Here is a 27,429-nt window from a genome sequence, read left to right on the forward strand (position 1 = left end):
TTTTGTTCCAATTTTGAAAAACACCCCCCTCCGAGACACTCTACTAATCAGCCAATTTTCTATCGTACTCAGCAGCCCCGATTCTATTAGTTATAAAAATTTTAAGGAATAGCTAAAATGGATAAGGTCAAATCGTCAGTAGCTCCTAGACTATAATATTATATACCTATCGTCAATTACAAAGACATCTCACTTGGCTTTATTTTTTTTTAAATACGTTTTTATTTATAGATGAAACTATTGTATAGATACATAGCACATTTAATCAAATAATAATTAGCTGCTATATCCGATTATCTCAAGAAATTCAAAATATAGTATTGTCAGACCCCATAAATACAATCATGTCCGGATGTTACTCAAGCTGTTTTAGATGTTTAAATACGCACCTACAGTGTACACGCGGTAACTGCAGGCAAATTATTTATACAATTGTTACGCAAACACTGTACCGTCGTCGGCGCACTTGACAACTCAAACAAACGCAATCCTCGTCCGGACGACGACACGCATTCGCGGTTTGCCCAGATCTCGGTTTCGCGCCATCAATTATACCGAAATGGAATTTCAATTAAGCACCGCGAGCATTTGCAACAGTTATTATAATAGGTAATATATTATTATTATTGTTCAAGCACAATACCTATATTAATATGATACTGCACCCTTGTCCGCTCATTCGTACCCCAAATAAATGATGAAAATATTATTGCTTTCGTCATCCCGCGTATAGCTACGTCACATCATAATAATATCAGAAACTATAATAGGTACGCTGAACCAGTGTTGGGAAAGTTCCTTTTAAAAAGGAACTCGTTCCCGTTCCTCGTTCCTGTCGCGAAAAAAGAACGCGTTCCCGTTCCTTTACACATTTTCTACGTCGTCGATGGTGTCTTATTGCGAACAATTTTTAAGTCAGAAATTATCGTTTAACTAACCCTTCCTAAGGATCACCGATTTGAACAAAAATGATTTGTTTTATACTCTGTCCCACGAGAGAACAATCAGTCCGCCGACCAATTCTCGTCAGGGCCGCGCATCCCCCCACCAACTTCCCTGTGTTAACGTGATCACGTGGTTCTCGACGCACCAATTGAATCATTCGTGATGCGCGAAAAGTGATTGTTCTGAATGTTCTCTCGTGGAACAGAGTATAAGTTTATTTGTCGTAATTCAAATATTGTATAGCGTAGACTTGAAACTTTCTCCAGTAAAAAGTTTAAGCAACGCGTTCCTTCCAACACTGTTAAAAACAACTTTCATTTTTTATTTTTTTTCATTATTTGAGGAACGGAAATTTTCGTTCAAGTTCCTTCAAAATAAGAACTCTTTCCCGTACCTCGTTCCTATATTTTAAATAGAACGCGTTCCGAGCCTCGTTCCTATAAAAGGAACGCGTTCCTTCCCAATACTGCGCTGAACATATTGTGAACATCTTACATCACACATACTATCATGACGGGGAAGGCAGATTCGATTCGAGGCTATTAAAATAGTAGATACGTTTTTTAAACTTAAAATGCCCGCACAAATACGAGCCAGAGTAAAAATAATATATTATTTACTAATCATCATTATAATATATATTTATTTTTAATTTAGTTTTACATGTACGTCAACCATTTTAATTCCAATACGTATAGGCGGATACGGCCAACTACCTAGCCTAATTTTTAAACCTAAAATAAGTAGATTTCGTAATAACTAATATTGGTAAAACAGGAACACCGAGTACATTAATTATTTTAGCACATATTTTCCTACTGCAATATTAAACTAATAGCGATTAATTTAATAAAAGTTTAGTATTTAACTAAAAGCTCGTTAATTTTTGGCCGTCTCTGAAGTCTGCAGTATTATAATTGTTATTGTATCATGTACATTGTACATCGTAGGTATATTAATAATTTATTGTGTTTGACAGTGGTAACAGATATCATATTTTAGTCACCTCCTATGTGTCCATTTCGGTTTGATTATTTAATTGTGTGCGTAATTAACACATATTTTAATATTTCTCTATTACACTCTTAACATTTAGATTTTACGAGAGTATAATTATAATTATTATTATTTATCAGTTATTAATATAAATTGTTGTTTTCACTGCGTTGTGTCACTTGCTTGTGCAGTATCAAACGTTTTCGGAGATTTAAAAAAACCTAAAATATACTAAAAATACGTCAGCGGAATAATATCAGTGTACGTGTTATTGACCACTATATATTATTATCATTAATCAATATTTCAAGAATGTTCAACGTATATAATATAATCATGCATACGTAAATAATAATTATCATTGGTGAAATTCGTATTTCATATTCCATAATTTGTAATTTTTGAATATGAACCTTTTTTAGAGTTAAGTAAGAAGTCAAGACTGGACAAAATTGAACATTTCAAAGCTGATTGAGCTGAATAACACACATTAGGTACAATCCCTGTGACAAAAATTAATAGTCTACCGAGTACTTTATACCTATGACGCATATACTCAATACCTAATCGATAGTCGAATATATTCGTATAGTCGTATATTATGGTGTAAGATTTACCATGGCGTAGTTAAGTGGTTGCGTGGACGTGACCGCAACCTGGGTCGCGGTATCTCCCTGGTCCATGACGTCCGACCGCTCGGTAGTCGTTAGCAACGAGCTCAGGTGCGCTATGTATGTGGTGGCCAACCTAAGCGTGTCCAACTTGGATAGTTTGGTGTCAGCCGGCACCCACGGCAGTGTAGTCTTGAGTCGGCCGAATGCCTTGCTCAGCACACGCATCCGAGCCCTCTCCCTCGCGTTGGCCGCGTTCCTAGGACAACCGTCCTCCAGTAAGTCCCGTTGCTGCTGTTGATGTTGCTGTTCCAACCACCAGTCCGGTCTGCGTCTGCCCATGTCACATCTGGAACAATATTAAACGATTGGGTACACTATATATTGCAGTGTGATACTTGTGCGTGAAAAGTGTTTTTTTTTTTAGGGGGGGAGTGTTAAGGAAGTGACACGACGCAATATTACCATATACACCAATTGTTCGTATTCCATGGGGTTATATTTGTACTTAACGTATATTTATACTTTAATTAAATTAAAAATGTATTTATATTTTACATTATTTCAAAAGCATGGCTGTACACTGTAACATATGTACATTTAATTAAGTTGTTAAAATACTATACAGTGTGTAATGTGTATATAAAAAAACGTTGATGCACATTCCACTGTCAACTCGCTATACTCATCTATAGTGATGTAAATTTTCATCAAAATTTATTTTGGTCAAAATTTTCAAAATTTTATAATTTATCATATTAATTTTTTATCAAATAAATCTTTTGATATTATACAGTTGTAGAATATTTAACCTTCATAATTATATTTTTAAATATGTACTTTTATTACCATTTACCCATTTTAATATAATTTTGGTATTATTCTATGAACATAATATAGTAAATTCAAAATACAAATCATTAAATATATATAATATATACCTATATCAATATATTATATTTAACTCGGTAATAAATGTGCATTTGTATCTTTTATTAAAAATTGTATTCTTACTTAAGTATAAATTATGAGTGTATGTAATCGTTTTGTTACAATTATATTGATTTTTCAATTTTTAACGGAGGTAATTTATTGTTTGAGTAACTTCCTCAATTCTACCCAAATAATATTTTTTTTTATTATAAGTGTTTTGTTTGACTCTGACATTATACTTGTTACCATGTAAATAAAAATGCAACAGTAATTTTATAATGTATTTAATTATATTCAAGCTTAAAAATTAATTAATTTAAGAAAAGTACAAAAAAAATAAATTTTCAAGCTTACATCTCTACTCATCTATCATCTATGATATGCTATTAGTTATTACATGCCCAAAAATGAATTATTTATTATTTTCAAGAAGTAGAAAACAACCCGTTATATCTTAATCAAAATATATTCTATAAAATCGTTTGATATAGGTATATTAATAAATTCAGTCATCGTTTTAGAAATTTAACAACTTATTACTTTGATTTTTTTATAAAACATCGTTTTTTTTTTTAAATATTATAATATCAAACAATTTATTTGGGATTCAAAATTCCAGCAGATCTCTATTAATATACCTAGGTAGTTAAAGTTGTCTTAATAGTTCAAATAGTCAAATAAATCATTTAAGCAAAAAACGATCAAATCGTATTCTAAATATTATTTAAACATATTTATTACGTGTATTGCATTCATATTATACACCATCATACTTATATGGTATATATTATATGACATACAATTCAAGGGAAATATTTTTAAAATGTATTACTTGAATTATTACATGGATAATAAATAACTATACTAATGCAATTATGTACGTATTATTACATTATTAACGATGAATTTGTGTACAAGAGAAATTTCTGATATTTACAGTATTATACTTATAATGAAGCAGAAACGGCTGAACTATTTACTATTCTCATAAGTGTTAGTAAAAACCTCCCCTAAACAAAATGTCTAGGTATAATAAAAACAACAACAATAATAACGAATTGAAAGCCTTATATATGCTTAACAAGCAAAAGATTATATCTCTGTTTTCATTGTTAATCCTTTAACATAATAATATAATACCTACATATAGGTACATTTTAATGACCACGCGATGTATATTTTAAACTCTATTTCATTTGAATATCACTTTATATCTACATAATTAATTTTAAATACTTTGTAAAATTGTCTTGAGTAAATCACGATATTTACCTAAATGTTAATTTATAATCACATAATATGACGCATAATATCTAAATCAAAGCACTCACATTAAACTCATATCTGAATAAACACAAATAGTAAAAAGATTATGATTGAGTATAAGACTAGGAAAAACGTCCCATTAATGAGTTGGAGATAATAAACAAATTAACTGGAACATTATATTCAATATATTATTATCTATACATAATATAATTCTTATTGATCGTTCGTGACAGTTAGATACATTTTAACGAAACTGGCATTTACGTACAAGGATCATTCAGGCAAAAAGTAATTGAATTATTTTAGTTGAAAATAAACAACGCAAATTAAGTGTTTTAAATGCACGAACAATAATCTTTTGTCCGATTCTATTCTTCTAAAAACAAATTATTCGGAATTTTCGTTCTCGTAAAATGTTTTTGAAAGGGGAGTAGTCGGAGTACAGTAGGGTATAAACGGTTAATTGTATTATTTAATTATTATTTATTAATAGCTATAATAAATGATAATACTGTAATCCATTTATGTTTTATTTAATTTTTCACATATTTTATTCTCCTCTATTCTTTTTCTGGATGTTTTTATACATTTAAATAATATTTAGGTACTTTATTCCACAGATAATATTATTAATATATACATATATAAATATATTTGATGAAAAAAATCCCACAGACGATTGGCTAGTGTCCACTGCAGTGGTTAATATAGGTACAACTAGGAACTTAAGAACCAGTTTAAAATATGATTTATTATAAAAAATACCTTAAGGTATCTATTATACCTACTGTAGGTATTGCAAATTGCAAAATTGTCTTTCATGGGAATGCGTATTCCGTTGAGCAGTCATTTCAATGCGCTACTGCTTTCAACTCTATGTATAATATATATTTTAATTGCTGGATTGAACTTAAAATAATATTTTAATATAATAATTATTATACTGCATAAAGATAACTAAATATGACGCAGTTGGTAAGGTGGCATAATATTATGTTAAGTGAGCAAGCCGTGTCGGCCTACGACCACAACTGGTGGATTACATATACCAGCGGCGGTATGATGGTACATTCAGAATAAAAGGGACGGCAATCGATATCCTTGAAATCCGACACGTATTTTAACGATAAGAGTTTCGATAGGGATTCGCGAATGATAGTTATAAAAATGCAATACTCGGATATCCGGAGCAAATTGAATTATTTGCAGGTCTTAATGTACCCATTAAAATATAATTAATGTATAATAATTGCAAAATACATTTATTAATGATTTAATGTAAAATAACTCGGGAATAAAAACGATACAACTAAAATTAATATTATGTTAACGTTGATGTAAATTGATAATGGATAAAATGTATCATCATTACCGCTCGTGGTAAATATCTTAATTAAAACAAAAAAAACCACTTTACACCATATCTTACACCAATCGGATTGATGTAGTTCTAGGGTTGCACGCAAAATGAGTTTGGTAAAACTGCGTGTGTGGGCAAAATGAGACGTGAAAAACCTGAAATTATTTAGTGAACCAATAGGTATCATTTTCACCCTATAACATTATGCATGTGGCATAATATTATATGTACCGGTATCGGTCTAACACGATAATATTATATTATACGCTATGTGCCGCGATGCAACCGACACAAAAGGTAATAGGTAGCGTTGTAGCGAGTGTTTTGAGGTATTACCTATAATTGTTATTAATTACCTGCAACAACAACAATAGCAATAGCAATGACAATTATGAAAAAAAAAATATTAACAGGTAGGTATGATAATAATAATATAATATAGGCGTGATTGATTATGATGGCGACTGATATTATTGCTCAGCGACGAGAAAGAAAAATGCATTTTCGCCGCCGTGTGACAATGCTGCACGCGGTCGTGTAACATGTGTGCAGTATAATAATAGTAAGTTGTTGTATTCCACTCTCTTTACGGCCCCGAGACCATTTTGTTTACGGTAAACCGTGTGAACCCTTTCTTCTTTCGACATCCGTTTGCACACACGTTTGCGCGTTTCTCGTCCACTGCGAATATAGCCACTGCGTATATAAATACAATAATTTCACTGTAATAATATTATACACCGCCTTTACGCCACATTATCATACAACCGCGTAACACCTGCTGCGATGCATAATATGGTATATTATAAATTATAATAATATAATAAGGTAGCTATACCGCCTCGGAACGTTCGCCGATTTACCTATAAAAATATTGTGATATAAATCTCGATACGAATACCGATAAAATATATCACTCTATAGAAACATGCACCGTGTCGTCGACGACGACCGTACAGATATCCCATGTTTGGCGAAGTTTATAGGTACCTGCCTATACCACATTATATTCTATAAAAGTATAAACACGCGCGCGGTGCGATATATTATAATATGATAATATGCAAAACTAGTTTTTCAACCACTGCTGCACCCGATCATGTAATAATAATTCCTATAATGTGAACGCGAAAAAAATATAATAGGTATTCATTTTGAATTTCACGAATGATATAGGTATTTATTACTAGGACGTACATTTTCTAACGACCGTTCGCTAAAGTGTACGAAACATTTTATTTATTATTTTAGTTCAACGTCAGAATTCGAAATTGTATATCACGTTTCTAACTGAAAGAGCTCTATAGATTATGCAGTTTATAGATATACTCTTAATCAATATATATATATTGTTTATGTATATAGATAACTGCAGTATAGGTACTTCTCGATAAAATGGTTTTTTAAACGTCAATTTTATTGCTCCCGCGATTACGACAGAAACGAGCATTTTGTACACTAGAGACTTTAAAATCGTTGAGTAAAATATTTCTGTACTTTTATTAAAAATAGAAAACGCGTCGTTTTAAATTGATTCTCTATACTGTCTAATCGATGCTGACGTATTGTCTATAATATGTATAATTCAGTAGTTATATGATTATATAGATATTACGTTTGAGATGGAATACACAAAATGTTACGAAAACAAGGAACAAACAAGATTATTTTTGCTCATCGTCTTCAACTAAAAAAAATAATAAGGTTTGCATTCCCAATGAAACGTCTTGAAAAATGTTCAATCCTGTTACTTATTAATTTTTAGTTTTTTAGTTTTAGTTTTTTACTTTGTTCTTATGTTAGTACCTAATACGTTTTCAAAACTATCAGTCGATAAAATATTGTTCCCTTCCCTTATGATTTGTCATAGATGTAGGTACTTTTCTCCTGTGTGAAAGTAGTTCGACTGGTAAATGAACAGAAGATAAATAGTTCTCGGATAAAATAATAATTAATTAATTAATAATTAAATCGTATTGAAAATCGTAAAAAAAATGATTTAACCAACTATATATACATCAAACTCCAAAAAAATGAAAGACAAACTGTACAGTATTGTATTACAACAGACTATATATTCGTAAATACGGTTTATTATTTCGATAAGTTATATTGCGAGTATTCGACCGTACCTATTACATAATATTATTCATTAAATAATATTTATCACTCGCACAAAAATCTAAAATCCCGTAATCCCAATCCGTCAAATTTACTATTAAAATGTCATCTGATCTATTATATAGGTAGTAGAAATTAAAGAAAAATTGGTGTGATCTGGATAAAACCATGTCAGGATAAAACATCAGTTATTATAATAGATGTTAAGGTTCGATTAGGTAATATTGTTTTAAGCTACTCATACATGTATTATTAAATAGATACCTAATAATTTTTAAACGTTTTACTATTCGAGATACTTGAACGTACGCCAAAAATAAATTGTTTAAATACAAGTTATGCAAAATAATTCTATATAACATTATAACAAAACAAAACGTACGAACCTATACATTTTATTCTAAAAATCATTAAAATTTGCTAATATAACCTTCACATCAACATTCAATAGTGAACAGGATATTAGAATCTATAGTAGAATATATTATAAAGCACTTAAATTGTTAAAACTTTACCTATTTAAAAAATGCTATTTAAACATGCAACTTATAATATAGGTGACAGCATTCCTCAATAATATTCATTAAATGTATATATCACAATATTATATAGGTAGGTACCTATACTTCAGTAACTTTCAAATAAAATGTTATATTGGAGGTTTAGAATAGGTATTATATCTATAATATAATAAGTATAGCGTTAAAAGTCAACGCAATGTATTAATGCAGTCCTTTCACGATGATTTTTTTTCATTATAATATTATCATCATCTTATAAGTTAGCGGAAAAGTTAAAATGAACACACATCATATTTGATATAAATTCTAAGTTGTACATCTATATTGTTATAAGTTATAACACTACTATAATAGGTGAGAATATGGTTCATGAAAGTTACCGTAAGTCATTAAATGAATAAAATATTATTATGTGATATAATGATAATATTATGGTACAGTAAATATTATTTTTATTGTTATTTATGTTTACGTAACATAATAAAATCATCAGCGCAAACATTATAAGCTAACAATGAATATATTTATGTATAGGTTACCTATAATAGGTATTGTATACATTTTGTCTACAATTGTATTATGTTAAAATCAAGTTTTGTATTAAACAACTAAAAAATGAATTTCACTGTTTGTAGTATTCAAACTATATAAGCAGATGTGGGGAGCTATTGGTTATTATAATAATTTACAGATAATACAGATAATGAAGGTAACCTAGGTAATGTACAAAAATATACAACAGTTAGGTATTACTTATTTTTGTTTTGTTTTCGTGTAACTTTCAACTTTTCATCATACAATTTTGGAGTATTAAATATATTAATTAGTTTTAGAATTTTACCTATGGGAAACTTTGAAATAAATTAAAATAAATATATTTTATTCCAATGTTTTGTTTTATTTATTAAAAGAACATTCACCATATGTGATCGATTCTTCAGCTCAAAAAGCAAATAAGATAGTTTTTTAATATATACCTACGTCCTACAATACAATGAACAATGTCATAACATTAGAAAGGAAAGTCTATCCAGTAATTGGTACTTGGTAGGTATGGCAATTTATGTTTTGAATTTTACTACCTAACTAATTACTTTAATCTAATTCTAATCACATTACCTATTTAAAATAATTCTCAAAAAAAAAAAAAATAATCGATATTCCATTCATTTCACCTACTACCTACACATATTCCTTATAATTTATAAAATAGTATCAATAAGAATGATTCTAACTTGGTAGGTAGGTGAGTCTTACCTAACGAAGTTTATTTCATTAATACATAATATAATATTACTATATCTATATTATATTATAATTCGCAGATAATCTTACTCGGTTGTACTCGGTTATTCTTATGTTTCATTCGTAATAAAACTGTTTTTGATACAAACGTGTAGATACAAACCTATAAAAATATTTATAATAATATTTATCAGATTTAAATCAGTCTGATTAAATAATACAATATTTTACACTTTTCTAATAATAACCTTAATTCGGATATAAATTCATTTAAACTGTTATATTGTTTATGCAAGTGATGTTACATTATTATACACTGAAAATTTTACTGAAACGATTTTGAATATTATGAGACAAATCGTATTATCGTTATGTTTTGTTCTAATCAATATAACATTATAATATTTAATATAATACATAGGTAATACGCAATTGTATTCATGTAAAAAATCATATATAGGTATCTCACGTTTCATGGTCATTCCTTTCGTGGCGAATAGACGTTATAAGCATAATAAGAATCTATAATGCAAATATAGATTTTATAGTATTAGTAAAGATACCTATTTACCTAATATTTTATATGCTTGTGTACCGTACAGTTTTAATTTTCTGATAAATATAATACTACACATTGTATCTATCATCGTAAGCATAAAAAAGTTGTTTCATGCAAATAAATTAACAATTATTATTAGGTATGCATCGATTATAATAAGGAAAACATGTGATTATTTAATATTGTAAGTATTTTCCTTATACTATAAATAACTATATGAAATATATTTACGAACACCGTTACTACCAATATAAAATAATATTTGTAGTCAATTTTTAATTTTATCTAACTTAGGTACAATTATTTAAGGGTAAAATACTCACAAGTCGAAACACCTATACCTAATTACTTTGTCACTTAATAAAAAATATTTTTACACATATTTTATGTATAATAATACCCACCTATTATATTTTATTTTCAAAACTTGAAATTCATTTTTAAAAAAAGTTAGTTAAAAGCTGTGTTAGTACAGAATATATTGTATTTTCGTACAATTAAATACACTTACAATGAATTTTCCGCTCGGCATCCAACAGCAAAATTAAACACACTCAGGATCCAAAAGAGGCTCTACGCAACTAAAAATAAGAAGTTTCCGATTTAATGCAATGGGTGGAGTCTCGGCGGATTCTCAAAAAATTGTCCACCAATAGAACATGCTTAGAGGAGGATTTTATTCGTTTTAAATAGATACCAACCCTGCAGTAGACTATACGAGTTTATTTTTGTCCACATGTGCCTGTTAACCGTAACCGAAGGGCCCCCCACAAAAGAATGTCGTGGTCCAAATGTAAACGTACCAATGGGAAACGTGATGAAACGGATACACAACACCGGATAAGAATGAAAAAAAACAAAAAACAATTCATTTTTTGAAATTACGTCCGAAAACTATCAACAAGATATCATAGAAATTCTCTAAAAATTAAGTACCTATACAGCTGATAAATGATAAGTAGATTTATGGCAGGGTAACTAATCGTCGATATGCGAGTGTGTCTGAATTATTATTATAACTATTTTAGTTATAGGTATATGCAGTAATAATTATCGTTCTTAAATTGTGCAACCGTATGGCTATTAACATACTGTAAACAAAATAATTACGACCGAGTCAGTATAAGCGTTAACGATGCCGTTATAATACACATTTATACATAGCGTCTTCGTTGATTACATTATTGTTGACCGTGCCTCATACCAACACTTTTACCTAAAGGCGAAAAATAAAATGTATTTTTATTATTTACCTTACATCATGGTTTATAATAATATACTATGCCTAACATATATTATTATACAAATAAAATATTGAAAAATCTAAATAAAAGTTAATTTTTAATTTTATCTCCTCTATTATACAACATTTTATTTATTCCATATGTACCTACAACTGTTGTAGTAGTGAACCGTTCATATAATTGCGGAAAATTATTATGTGATGCGACCTACCATTACTGTACCTACTAATATGGCATTATAATATGCATAAATACATCAGGTGCTGTTCGAACCATAAAGAAAAGATAAAAGAACCATAAAATATGAATTAATAAATAATTATAATAGTTTGCAATGATTTTTTTTTAAAGATGAATACAATGTACTTACTAAAACGTGTTTTACCATTTTCTCAGTTGGCGAATTGAAACGGATAATATGTCAGTAATATCAATATCATATACCATTATTATACCAATATATTATTACCTAAGAAGTTAGCAAATTTCATTACCTGCAAAACGATTTTTCTGACTCAAATCATATACCGAACGGCCTTAAATAATTTTGTGTTCGTTCAGAGTCTCAAGTCTCTAGTAAGTAGTAGGCACCTATGGTATAGAAATCTGTGACTTTATAAATATATATGGTAACGGTAGGTGGTATGCAGATATAATTGCGCACGTTAAATTAGTATACCATACAAACGTAAACACTCGAGTGTTATGTAAATCGGGTAAACAAAAGTGTAATCTGCTCAGAGGCGATTTCAACGAGACACAACATTAGTGCAGATAATATAATAATATAACCGCACAATTTAATAATATAATAATAACTCAACGAGCGGTCGGCAAACACAACCGCATCGACGGAGGGTGGTGATTTCTCGACAGTAAGTAAATGCTGCGGCGAGTGCAGCGTCTATACGTCCCATACTTTAATACTTATACCCTCCACGGACCACTCGCCCATACAAAATATTATGTTCCGTATGGTGTGAGATGTTATTATTATCACCACCATAATCATCGTTATGCTATTATTTATCTCCGGACGTCTACGCGCGCGGACAGCAGCTGCGCGAATAGTCGTTGTTGAAACGAAAATTTTAAATGTGACACCCAGCTCATCGTCATTGTCGGCGTGGGAGGGTGGTTTGGGTCATCGCTCGTATTATTTTAATAGGTACGTCTCAGACGTACGATTAGGGGTCTGCGCCTAAGTAAATAAAACAGTTCCATCCTATGGAGACTATACTGCCTACCCCGCAATCAACGGTTTCGTTCGTCTGCTCACTATTAATCTTGCATTCGTTTCGCTGCAGTGATGTTTATTACTGCAAGTTATTTTACTCGAAAAACGTAGATTTATATTTATATATTTTTTGTTTTTTTTTCACATTCGACCATTCATCATTTAATAACCATCGTACGCGACTACGGTTTGGTGTGCCGCACGAATGCGAAAAGTAATATGATACATAATATTTCATTGACGGTAGTTTCGTGAGAGTTGCTCTTGCATTGTTAAACATATTAATATTGTGTTTAATCGCTCAACAGTATGGTATTTTCGTGACAAATTGATTAATATGTTTATCAGATAATCTACAATTACGTTCATGTTGACAGAAAATCTATGTTAATAGATCTTGCAAAATCTTTGCATGGATACTATAAAAAATACGGATTATTATTTTTACGGTTATTCTACTAACTATACTTATATAGATAATCTTTAGTTTTAGTATATAAATTAAACAATAATTCATCGTTCTATCTAACTAAACAAAAAGTATTCGGAATAATTTTAAAAGTATCATATTTACTTCATAAACTCATAGAAACGCTTCAATCAATTATGTATCTAATTAAATATTTGTAGTGCTTACAATTTATAACATCATCATTCTTTATACACACGTTTTCATTTCTATTATTATCTATAACGATGAACAAGTATAATCATATTACGGTACCTATATCTATTACAGTGTTAATGTTAAATGAAACATATGTTTTGCATAGTTACATTCGTACTCGTACATATATAATTAATTAAATTATTAGGTCATTGATTTGTTTCTTTCGATAATTGCCTGAACAATAAATTAAAAAATTATCTACAAAACTATAAAATAATGAAATTCAATCAGACAACGCATTGTAAGATTTTTTAGATATTTTATTCTAATATTATTATAGTTTTACCTACTTACAACATAATAATATTATACACCCAAATAACTAAATAATATTTTAAAAGTATTAAACTAACCTAACCTATGATAAATATTTATATTAATATATTTACATAATTGTCAGAATGTGTCAAAATATTTTGAGATCATTTTTTGGAAGGGAATCAAACATTGCTACAATATTCTAAAACATAGGTACTTTTTGAAATATATTTAGTGTATATTGAATATAATATTATGTTGAAAATGAGGTGCACATTACATTTCATAAATACACAGTATTTCATAATTCCAAAATATCTAGTACATAGTATTTTAAAAATAGAACATTAATATTTATGTTTTGAAAATATAATAATTTCAATTGTTTGATTAAGTACAGAGCATAATATTGTTTAAATATTAATGATATGGCCAATATTTGAGAAATATATTGAATATATATATATATATATATGTTTTCTATTAAACATATGTTTATTCTATTTATTCAGTATACTTATTGAACATTTGACCAATACATAATATATAAAGTGAAGTGAAAATCTATATTACAAACTTAAAAAATTTACTTAATACATTTTTTAATTGAATCATTATTATTTACTGTATTTTGTTTCACTGCTAGTTTTTGATTCTTGATGGTGCCCTCCTCCCCTTTGATAGATTTTTCTTTATCTTAAGTAGGGGGTCCGTGTTTTTTTTAATTTTGTGTATTGACTCTAAATGATTATATTGCAAATTCATAATAATTTAGTTCATAATACAACAGAAAACATAATCCTCAACAATTCTCTCCAAAAATGAAATAAACAATTATGTCTTAATTTATAATTTTTAATTAGTGTCACTTTTACCTAAGTTCCTAGATTAAAGGCTACCTGCAAACATACTAGTGTCTATTTTATTATTTTTATTTTTATCGATGTAATATATATAGTATTAAGTATATACTATAATACTATATACATATTACTATATTATAGGTACCTAGGTATTATAAATTATACTCTCATTAATTTGAGTTCCTTAAATAAGCTCACAAATTCCCCTTTAGGCAATCTTCGTGTAGTCACATTTGTAGATATCAATTTTCACAGACTAACAGTTTTCATGCGAACTAATATCTATCTAGTAAACGTTGTGTGGACAGTTTTCAACTGGTAATTTATGTATATCCATTTTACCAAAATTAATGATAATATCACATTGTAATTTCGAGACCAATATAAAATTGTAAACTAATATTTATTGACTTATTTTTTGTTTTAAAATAAAATAATTTTTGATAATAACAATAAGTAATAACGTGTAACGGTTTACATTTTGTTATTTAGATATATACCAATAGGTACGATAGTGAATTTTATTTTTAATTCTGTGTATAATACTATAATCTATGAACACTGAATATATAATATATAGGTAGACTAAAGATCTACCATACTTACCATGACTTATTTTTCTGTAAATACTTTTAAATTATGATATCATGCCCTATATATTTACATTAATCTTCACTAGTTCAGTAATGAATATAATTATTAACTGCATATTCTTAAAATATTTGTTTTGTATATTTTATAATATACCTATATAAATGTATATTACCGTCATTCATCAACAATGTAACATACATAAAACTTATGATATATCGTATTAAAAGTTGGTTAGAAATACTCGTAACTTAACTGTCTCGATAAAAATAATTTTCAGCGATATGATCCCAATTGTTTGATTGGTTTGGCATAGATGATACCACGTTACTACGTTTGGAATTTGGATTTGACTTTAAGCTGAAGCTGTGAATAAAAATATTATTTAATTTATTAAATACCTCTAACCACCCTAAAAAATGTATTAAAATGGATTAATTATATATTATAATTATTAATTTGTATTAAACCATTAACTTTTTTAATTGCTTATATATTGTGTAACCAATGTATCTAGTTATTTTTTTTTTAGGAGTTGATATTTTTATTTTATTATATACTATATAGTGCCTAGCGTGTATTAAAAGTAATGTTATAAGCGATTGTAAACCCAAATGTTCGTAAAAAATACCCAGATAATATTTTCAAGGTAAAATAAAATAGTGCACATAAAAAGTTATTAGGTACTTACTAATATTTCGTACCGTAAATGTGGGAATTAATACCAAATATTCGAATTTTCTATTATTATCAAAAACAATATTATACATTTTGAAGTGAAATATATAATGCATAGGTAGGTAGTTGATAGTATTTCTGAAGTATGGTTAGTTTCGAATTTTTAAATTTCTTAATAATTTTAACAACATTTTTTGCATATAACTTATGACCAATGTTAATTTTTTTTACAAATTATTATATACAATAATGAATAATTAATAATTATTAGTAAATAATATGATGTATTGGAAATTTGAAAATCAGTTTATAACAGTTTATACTATTTGAAATACATCTTAAGTGTGTTATAAATTATAATATATTTTATTTAATAAAACATTATTTCAACATAACCATTTCTATCTGGACAATTATGTTATGTTATATGTATGATATAGTATGATAAAAATAAAAATATTTATAAATTGAATTATAAAATTAAATATAAATGTTCTTATTAATATTAGATAAGTACTACTTTTTTTTTAATTTCGATGAACTCTATGACGTCATTGATTACAAATTAATTCAGAAATATTATTTTTCTCTTACAAGTTACAAGTTACAACATAACATTAGATTAGGTATATTATATTAATAATATGTTTGTATAATAATTAGTTTTAAATGAAATTGTTGATGATAGCAGTTTGATATATTATAAGTTATAACTTATTATAAGAACTAAATATTAATTAAGTCACAAGATATCCCCATACTTTCAACATAAAACGTTATCAAAATAATTTTGAAAAGTTAGATAAAAATAAAAACCAATATTAATTAATAACCGTTAGAATAAAAATGCAATTTAACACATCATTTGAATGGCAATAAATAAATAAAATAATATATTTATTTATTTTACAATTATGATAAATGTTTTTTTTACTCATAATAATACCTATGTTTATATTCATTTGATAAGATTAATAGAAGTAACAGTATTAAGCTTTGTTTCATTTAATACCTCAGATGTTAAAATATTTCTGACTTAATTTCCTCTTGACTTATTTATTATTAATAATATAGTGGTTTTTAAAAAAATAATGATATTATAAACTATGATAATTAAGTTGTTGATCTAAAAATCGAAATAAAACATTAATTATATACATTTTCTATTAGGATTGTAATACTGCACTACCTACTGCAGTATGCTGCTCGGGAGACAAGAGTTTGCATAAACCGAACACCACAAAAAAATAAAATTATCGTTGATTATTTTCTTTTAAGAGCATCGCCAGATGTGTCATGTCAACGTTAAATCCCTACGAAGACACGTCACCCATTACGTCTATTTTATGGGTTGTCAGCGAATTTAGAACAACATCCGTTAAGTCCCATATCTTTTACTGTGGCCATTATTTCAGACTTAACACGACCAAATAGCTTACAGAGGTATAATCTGTAAAAAAATATTTGTGCGTCCAATTATCAAAATGTTCAACTTATTTAATAGGTATGTATACATTTTTTAGACTAAGTATGACAATATTAGTCTCGAAAATAAAGTGAAAACAATATTTAAATTAGTAATGTTTAATAATATATCATACACAATTATTATAAAAGTGTTAAATGATTAGTCCCGTATGGTCAAATAAAGATAAAATTTAATTAATATCAATGTGACAGAGGCGCTGACGCTTTATATTTAATTGTTCTACCTAGCTGTTATTTTTTATTTTATAATAAAAAAAATATATAGGTACCTAAGCTATTAAGGTTTAGTTTCAGAACTGAAATAATGAACATTCGATGCAAGTAAAAATAAATATAGGTAATAGACGATATAGGTATACAGTGTGTAGCCGGTAATCGGTATAATATGTTCGAACTTCGAGTATTCGACTATGAGTCATTGAGATCCTATTAATTGTTCCTTACATTGCATTTTGTATTTTTGTGTTATAAAATAGCAAACAAAGTTTTTCATAGGTACTAATTGCATGTCAACAACAAAATTACGTTTTTTCCGGAAAATTCAACCGCACGCTTTAACAGAAAATACATTTTACTGGAAGTTATACTCGAGTATTATAACTTTTTCCCCTATTATTTATATTAATAGGAATATCTGATATCATACAATTCAGAAGTATGGATTACTTCATAAAAATGTTTTAAAGTTCAATTTGTAGAGTAGTTTTAAAATAATATTATTTATATTTATAGCCTTATAGGGTACCAACTATTACCACAATGAGTAAAATAATAATTAATTAAAAACCATATTTATAATAAGTAAGTACTAACACTTTATTTTTTAAAAATATTTTCCTATTTAAGTATAACCCATTGTTATAATATAATCTTTAGAAAGTACAGGTGAAAAATAATGCTGGACAAAATTATTTATTTTAATAAAATCGAACTTTGAAGTATTCATTAACATATTTTAACAAATATCGGTTTATTAACAGTAGGTATATACTATATACTAGGTATGTAATTATGATAGAAATATTTTTAATATGTGCAACAACTAACATAACTATAATGCATTTTAAAACAAAAATTAAAAATATCAAACGTTTGATTCAATTCATCTCTGGAGGACTTGACGCATGCAGGATAATACTAAAAACTTTTTATTGTTTACTTGTCTTACTTTTTGTGTTTTCAATAATAATGGAACTTACCATTATTAAGTGTTTGTAAGAGACTTTGAACAATACATTTTACTCAAAGAAGTATCAAAAGAAAAAACTTGGTTAATGTTCGTACCGGTACCACGCTTACAGCTCTTTATAAATTGTTGATCAAAAGTATTTGGACGGAAGACGTCATCAACAGCTAGCTGAAATTAATTAAACGGCAGCTTCAATACAATGCCTTCGTACCTACCGTAGATATTCCCTAATGAGATGAGAATAATAATCATATTATTTTATGACGGATGGGACATTAATCAATTTGGCATACTTGGATGGACTTTTTTAGTTTTCCGACAGCTCATCCTAGCATTTCGCCGTTTGCACGTCTTATAGTATAAAACGGCAAATGTCGATTAGCTTCTCACTGGGAAATACCTTTGTATAGAACTCATCCCACTTACACAGACAGTAGTCCGTTGACCCAAACTAGACCTTTTGTTGGAGATAATAAATTATTAACGGACAATAGGTTCTGCTAGACAAGATATATATTATGATTCAAAGGTCACACAATACAAAGAAAAAACGGTGAATATAAAAAAAACGTATGACATTTTTAACAAGTTTTATCATTTACATTGCAACATTTAAAAGACAAACTAAATTTAATGATTTGGCATGATTGGCACTGCCAACATGAACTACATAATAATGTTATATAGTTATAAACACTTTCTATTATCTGCATCATATTATTATAATAATGTGTCGTATTCGTGAATGGGTATTAGCCAATAGGCATACTTACCATACGTAAACCTATAATTCCGTAGTTTGGATTGTTAGTACAAACCTATCTTATATTCAAATATAATATTACCAGATTATAAACATAATAATTTATGCTTAGGTATATAAGAGAACTTATAAGTCCATATTCGCATAGTTAATTACTATTTACATAATATAAACTACCTATTAATACTGTGCATTACAAATCCAAATTGTTCAAATAATCCTATAATATTGGCTATTGAAGTAATGAAATGCATAAGATAACTGTGATAATTAATAAGTAATCAATATTCTCACAACTAATAAGTTGTGTGAAATTTGACATTATACGAGTTAGCAATCGTAGTCTCTATCTGAGACATAACATATATTATTTTTCCATATACACTGTTAGGATAAATACAATGTTTGAAGCGAGTAATTTATATGCATCTATGTCTCGATTTAAAATATGTATCAATATTTATTTATTTATATAAAATAAATAACATTAAGGCTGGAGTACAGATGTATTACAGATATATGAAAATATTAACAATGATACAATTACAATTCTTAAATTAAATATCACATAAATAATTAATTTTTAAATATAAAGTTATGTTATTGGTACATGTAAGACTGGTTTACTGGATGAAATTAGCTAATAATGGAAAAAGTCCAACTTGGAAAGAAAACTAACTTCAAAACTCTTTTATAAGGGTGATTCTGGCCATAATTGGTTCGGCATGTTTTAATATGAAGATTGGGGCATAAGTAATATTATAATATTGTGGTAGGTATACGGAAAAAAATATGCTCTAATAATGGGGAACATGTTATTGGGCCAATTATCAACTTAGAACGAAAATATATATCTGCAATGTGCGACGGCTTATCTAGTAGGCAATGTGTGAAAATTGTATTTAATGCATGCTTGCACCTGATGTCCTGATCTGCTCAATTAACCAATGGAAACCAAATAATAAATACCAATGTCTACTAATTATTTCTCCTATAACCAATAACAATCATTTAAAAACAACAATTTCACCGGAAATCTCAAAATCCCCCTTTTGAGCACCTCCCTAGCTGGGTTGGACCTAGGAGGGTGAAAAAACTTTACGGCCTATTCTCATACCTAACAAAATGTACAAAAAAAAATTTCATAAAAATCGGTAGAGCTGTTTTGGAGGAGTGCGACCATAAACACCTTGACATGAGATTTTTACATATTAAATAATAATATAATAGTATATAATATAATATAAATAAATTGTATGGCTAAATCCCAAAATATGACGAATGTATACACAATATACCATGCATCGACATACCACATGGAATATATATGTATATATATATATAGGTATATATACTTAAAATTTAAAATAAATATTGTCTCTTTTGTATAGGTATATAATTTTGGTATTGTATAATATGTTTTTCATACGTAGTCGAATATTGGTGAAATAATAATCCACTTCAATTGTATGCGATTGATGTGTTGCAGTGAATATAATATATTATGATAACCACTCGAAGTGCAAACGTGCAGTTCGACACTAATTTACGCACTCACGGCAAACGGTGTAACTTTTTTGGTTTGATCGAATATTTGAAAATCGTTGAAATCGTTTCGCGTAGGCGTACGTAGATTAAACGATCAGTGGCAACCGTACGAGTACCTATTCAATTAAAAATGACCGACAACGGAATATATCGCGGTTACCGGATTTCGAGTAGGAATATAGGTACCGTAGTACCTATATAGTGTACAAATGTACACAATATATATTTTATGGATCGTGGTCGTCGAATTTAAACCACCCGGGCTTTATACAATAGCTCTCACTAGTCTCACTTAAGTACTTAACCTCTCACAACTCTACATATAAAGCATAATATCGAGGTATTATATTATGTTGTAAGACGCATTCAAATTGTAGGGATTCATCCTTCGGTCATCACGTGATTTCCATCTGGTATATCGCCTCTCGATAAGCACTTTATTGCACCCCTTATGCACCCTATCCTCGAATATCGTATAGTGTTCTCTTCAATCCATGTACTAACTGTATATACGCAATTCTTTATGGTTGAAAGAGTCCTGCAAAGGCTATTCCAACGCACGTTACCCTCAAGACTCAAACATCCCGATGACACCCCTGTCAAACGTCTCCTGTACAGAATCTCTAAAATCTTTCGAACCATAGGCTATTATTTCACTAATGTTTTATTTCTCGTTTACACTGTTGATTTTTATGCAAATGTATCTAATTACTAATAATATGTTGATATCGAATATCTAATTATATTATCCCCCAAAAAAATAATTCATACTGTTTTTTTTTTTTATTTAGTAAAGATTTAACTGAAAATATATACTGTTTAATATTATAGTTATCACTGATAACTTATCAGTAATGATTAATGAAAAAATTCAAATTACTTTTTAAACTAAATGTATTAAAATTTATATTAGTTAATTACCCAAAAAAATATAACGTTTTAATATTATATATAAAAAAGATGTATTTATCATGTTGGTGAATTATGAATATGATCAAAAATTCATCTCCACGCACACTAATTACCTAATTTAACAAACAACCACTAAGAACTTAAGTATATAGAAAACGAATAACGGATAATCTAATCAAAAATAAGTTACTAATGTCTAATTCTAATACATATATTATATTTTTATTCTATTTAGATAATCCTTGGATTTAAGATATAATATTATTACAAGCTCTGTGAATAATTATATTATATAACTGTATTTAAAATATGTTGTATACAATCTAATATGTATGTTTTTTTGTATACAATTATATATTATATTAAAATGATAAATTGTATAATTATCTTCAATACCTAGGTAATATTATATTGTACCATTTAATATTAATGACTTAGGTATTTCATTTTTTTAAATAATATAGCAGACAACGCCTTAGCTACGTATAAATAACTATAGACCTTGTAGCAACAATAAATGTTTACATATTGAAGATCAAGGCATTTACAAAGTGATGTGTGCTGTTTAAGCCTTGGTATGAGGTCCGTTACATAAGATGCCTGTACATTCAGGACGGAGAATAGTTATATTGAACAATGTTATGATGTGAAGTTTTAAGTGACTATCAAAAAGTGTTTAGGCTGCAAAGCTGTATGTATATATTATTATATTAGTAGCAGTATACTATTATCCTTATACAAAGATTTTAGTGAACCTTTTGACTGGGTCGACCATACGCATAGTCTAAAATATAAATACATTGTGGTAAATCTCTTGGAACATTCTGATTTTGACGAACCATTGTTATCTTGATTTATTTTATATACTTAAACAGTTATAGCGACCGCTTGCTAGAGCCTATAAAATATAAATTCGTATTGTTGATGTTTCTCATAGGGTCATCTGCTTCAAATTCTTCTTGCATTAATTGTATTAAAAGTGTTAAACCTACCATTGTCGTTGTTATTTCGAATTACTTGAAAATGTCCAAAGTCGAAACAAAACATTTATTGTTCATTTTTTACTATATAATCTGAACGTTGTGTAATTATTTATGCTGAAAGCGTACTATATAGTGTTGATTTGATCATCTTTGAGTGTTACTACCAATAATATTAGTTACTATATAATATGACATATTTTACACATTAATACATTATTTATTAATATTTAATTGTTGACATATTGTACAATTTGTCAGTAATATAGGTTATATTAATGACACTTATCTTAAGCATGTCAAAAATTCGTTTTATTTATCTAGAATATTTTTTCAACAATGTGTTTATAGTGCTTGATTTTATTAAATACATTTTTTCCGAGTTTGGTGGATTCTTGATCGCACATGACACATCACTATATAAGATCATTCTACATTCATCAATGAAGACGCGTTGTTTTAGTATTAATAACAATTTTAGTAATTTTATCCATACATTTACGTTTTGTAGTTATTAATATTATAATTTATAAACTATAAGGCTCCTTCAAAAAAGTTCACTTATAATTTATAAGTTTTCAAGTAAAATTTAATTGTTTTATACAATGTTGTATATTGTTAAATTATATTGCTTTGAAAATATCTCATATTTTATATAATATACTGTGGATAGGTACCTCAATAGAGAATGAGCCATCGCGTATTTCGGTCTTACATGTTCATAATTTAATAATTACCTAATACCTATAATTGTTTATAATTTTCGTAAAACCGTTTTTCAATTTTCCTTTTAGTTTTTATTATATTTCTTCAATGTTATATTTTATTTGTATCGTCTCCACGCTATACTTCCCTTCTCTATTCGAGAAACTGAACAATGCCAATATATTTTTAATAGAATTTGATATAGAAATATATTTTTATATTGCGCCATCAGTTCATATATATTTTCTTTATTTTATTAACCTTTCGGCTATCGTCCTTTTCTTATTCGATACATGTTCAATATTTCCTTATTCGTCATTGGAATAGCTGTATAAACTTGCATTTTATTGAAATTACTTTTTGGTTCTTTCACATATATTTTTGAAGTATCTATGTATATATATTATTATAGTATATTTCTAGTGAATAAATTATTATTTCTTTTATCTTTGAGTTAGGTAATTCTGATAAAAGTCGTATATTTATACATAGATAATATAAAGATGTTTCTGAAAACTTAAATGTATGCAATATAATATTATTATCATAAATATATAATAATCACTAATAATTAATATGGATAAAACTATAAAAGCACTGCTAGAAAATGTGACTGAAAAATCTTCCATGAAATGTAAAGTAATTATTGACAATCGCGTCATTCATTTTTCCAACGTTTTTTTTTTGTGTGATTAAATTTTGTCTCTAGACTATACGGAGTGATCCATTTAATGTAAGACACCCATTATATAAGGCACTCTTAACCTTGTGTTAAATGAATCATTCTGTGTAGGTATACTAGGACGTTGAAACTCAAGACCTTCTTTCCAATAATTAAAAATAAATAATATGTTCCCTACCCCCTTGCAACTATATACAAACAGTGAAATTATTTTTTCGAATTCAGAGGTTTTGAATCACTCATATACGTTGGATAAAAAAAAATACAAAATATTGGTGAATAACATTGATATTATTATATTTTGATGACAAATGGCGATTTGGAGCCGTTGAGCCATTGTTAACCGCAGATATTTTGTTATTTTATATTCTTAGAATACCTATGTGTTAAATAAAATAAATCGGATATTCGGATGGCTTATAGAACTGATGGTCATTGACAATGCGCGCATGCGACGGTGGTTAAGGTTTACTTTTAAGTTTCAAAACATTATAATACCTACGAAATAAAAAATACCATAATATTATACGCCAGTACTGACTTTCTTCGGTCACAATGTCACATTATCGGACACGAAGAGACTTTTATTTTTATTTTTTTCATAGGTTATTATTATTCAATAACTCAGTGGTTCTCAACCTTTTTTTGTTCGTGGTATCCAATGGTGTTTTATAAAAATCCCGGATCACCCTACAAGGCTACAAACCACTGCTGTTTAACTTTAACTATGTATCAATGTATCTAAACAATAATATAATAATTTATTGCTCAACAAAAAAATTAATATACGTGACAGATATAATTATAATTTATCTTATGTATTTATATCGTAGTATATATATTTATATAATTATATCAACAGTATCTATGCATTTACATTTTCGTCGGTTACTGTAATAATTAGTGATTATCATAAAAAATAATTAGAATGAGACTTTAATGAGATAGGCGATAAGAAGCAACAGTGTATTTATTTTTTTCTAATTTTCTTCATATAGTACATATCTATATGTATGATAGAGATAATAATATGTATGTTGAAGAGATAATACTTTAAGAGAATGTTGGAGCAATATATTTTGTTTCCTCTCTCAAACCCACGCACAATATAGAAAAAAAGGCATTCACGATTCACATACACAAAATATAATTTTTTTAATGTTTTTGAGCAATCTTAGAGTAAAATCACATATTACAAAAATTATAGAAAATAATATTTTGATGGGTTGACATAACAACTTTATACTATTTAATAATAATTTGACTCCGTATTCTACTAAAAAAAATGAAAAAAAAATTCGCAAATCTTAATGTAGACATATTAAATTGATTTGAAACAATATTTAAACAAATTGATTTGTAAAACCGTCAAAAATATTATTTTCTATACCAGCGTTTCCCAAACCATGGGTCGCAACATTTTTTTGATGGGTCGCGACTCGTGGTTACGATTACGCTTATTTCAGTATTTTTGTATTTTTTTGTAATTTATTTTATTTATTTATTAAGTATTTATTATCAAGTAGGTATTGTATTTTATAAAAATTCAATGATGAAATTAATAATAATAAAAATATTATTTATTTAGGATATACTTGAGTTTTTTTTTAGTAGGGGGTCGCGAACCCAATAAAGATTAAATTTATGGGTTGCCATTGCAAAAAAATTGCAGGGAAACATTGCTCTATACAACTATTATTGTAACGGATGATTTTACATTAAGATTACTCAGACCTAAAAAAAATAATTTTGGATGAATGCGTTTTGTCTGTGACCTCAAGGCCGTATTTGAGAGGGTCTGGACCCCCCCCCCCCCCCCGAAAAATTTTTGAATACGGCCTTGTGTGACCTGTGTTGCGAGCGTGGGCCAGAAAGAGAAAAAATAGTGCACCGGCATAATGAAAAAATTATTTTAATGGTCTATGGACTATGATAGTCGCTTAAAAAGTCTTAAATTGTATTTAAAATATTTAAAAATGTACTATAAGTATTCACACTTTTCAGCTATCTTTCTGTGCTATAGTACGTATTTAATGTGTAAAGGTGTAAAAGTTGATGAGCCCCGCAAAAAAATCATGGCTACGCCACTGCGCTAGCATTCAGTACAATTATAGACCTAATAAAATGGTGTATTATGTGTTGTAAATTTTAAACAAACCGTGGCATTCAAAAAACGACTCCGGGTTACAGACCTTGGGTTACCTGCTATATTATAAATTATAATATATTATTTGCTAATGTTCTCAGAAGTTTTATAGCGTACATAAAAAATTGTACGAGATTTTCAAGACATACAAGTCGCGTGTTATACATTTATATATTTTCCAAAAGCGTTGGGGCATGGTTGGACGGACGTATGGACCCGAATTTACGCCTAATTCGATCGGGAAAATAACCCGATTGAGTGCGGAACGGTTTTTGAAAAATATTTTCCTCTCCATTTAACAGACTTCAAAAATGTTAGAACTGTCTGTACACACACTGCGTGGGAAAATTACATGGCTAGAGCCTCAATTGCTGAACAATTGGGCTCAATTAGGCGTATAAATTATCGAACGGAATTCGGCCATTTAATATTATAATAATATATTATTCCAGATCATAAGCTGAACCTTGTGATATTGCCGGTTGGGCGAATAGGCAAATTCCTATTTCCTATGGTCACGATTCTGTTATTAATAATATCGTAACCGGCGACAACAATGACGATGATATAATATTAGTATTATTAATATTGTCGTAATATTTTTGAACGACATTACGTGCCGCCGCCCCGGCTGCGTGTGTTTACCGTTTACGCGCGCCACGCACACGGCTGCGGGGCGGCGCGCGGGGTTCGATACTTCGATCTGACCGATCAGGATCAGCTGCTTTGTGTACAATACGGATCGGACCGACATGGCGGCCGCGGCGCGACACGATACAACACGATCGGCGCGCGCGCGCGGGGTCGTGTACCCGCTGATACATATTTTACGATAGGTCGTGCAGTGTACCGCTGTGCGCGTGTGCGGCGGATAATAATAATATTGCGCGGTGGGCCGGCGGCGGCGAGGAATAT

General features: G+C 28.6%; 1 protein-coding gene across 3 annotated transcripts in view; it reads right to left on the minus strand.

The window, feature by feature from the left end:
- The window catches only part of Tcf21 (transcription factor 21), a 57,578-nt gene that overhangs the window by 27,835 nt on the left and 2,314 nt on the right, over positions 1 to 27,429 (minus strand). Inside the window, exons 1-3 of one of the 3 annotated variants that reach the window (XM_029486031.1) lie at positions 12,299 to 12,317; positions 11,072 to 11,141; positions 2,559 to 2,901 (exon numbers count right to left, since the gene is read on the minus strand). In XM_029486031.1, coding sequence (XP_029341891.1) covers positions 2,559 to 2,894 — 336 coding nt within the window. In that variant the 5' untranslated portion in view covers positions 2,895 to 2,901; positions 11,072 to 11,141; positions 12,299 to 12,317. Of the gene's footprint in view, positions 1 to 2,558; positions 2,902 to 11,071; positions 11,142 to 12,298; positions 12,318 to 18,788; positions 18,947 to 27,429 lie in introns of those variants that run through there. The other 2 variants (XM_029486032.1, NM_001162877.1) reach the window with 2 other exon arrangements.

This window comes from Acyrthosiphon pisum, chromosome A1, assembly GCF_005508785.2.
Source record: "Acyrthosiphon pisum isolate AL4f chromosome A1, pea_aphid_22Mar2018_4r6ur, whole genome shotgun sequence".
In the NCBI taxonomy this organism is placed as follows: Eukaryota; Metazoa; Arthropoda; class Insecta; order Hemiptera; family Aphididae; genus Acyrthosiphon; species Acyrthosiphon pisum.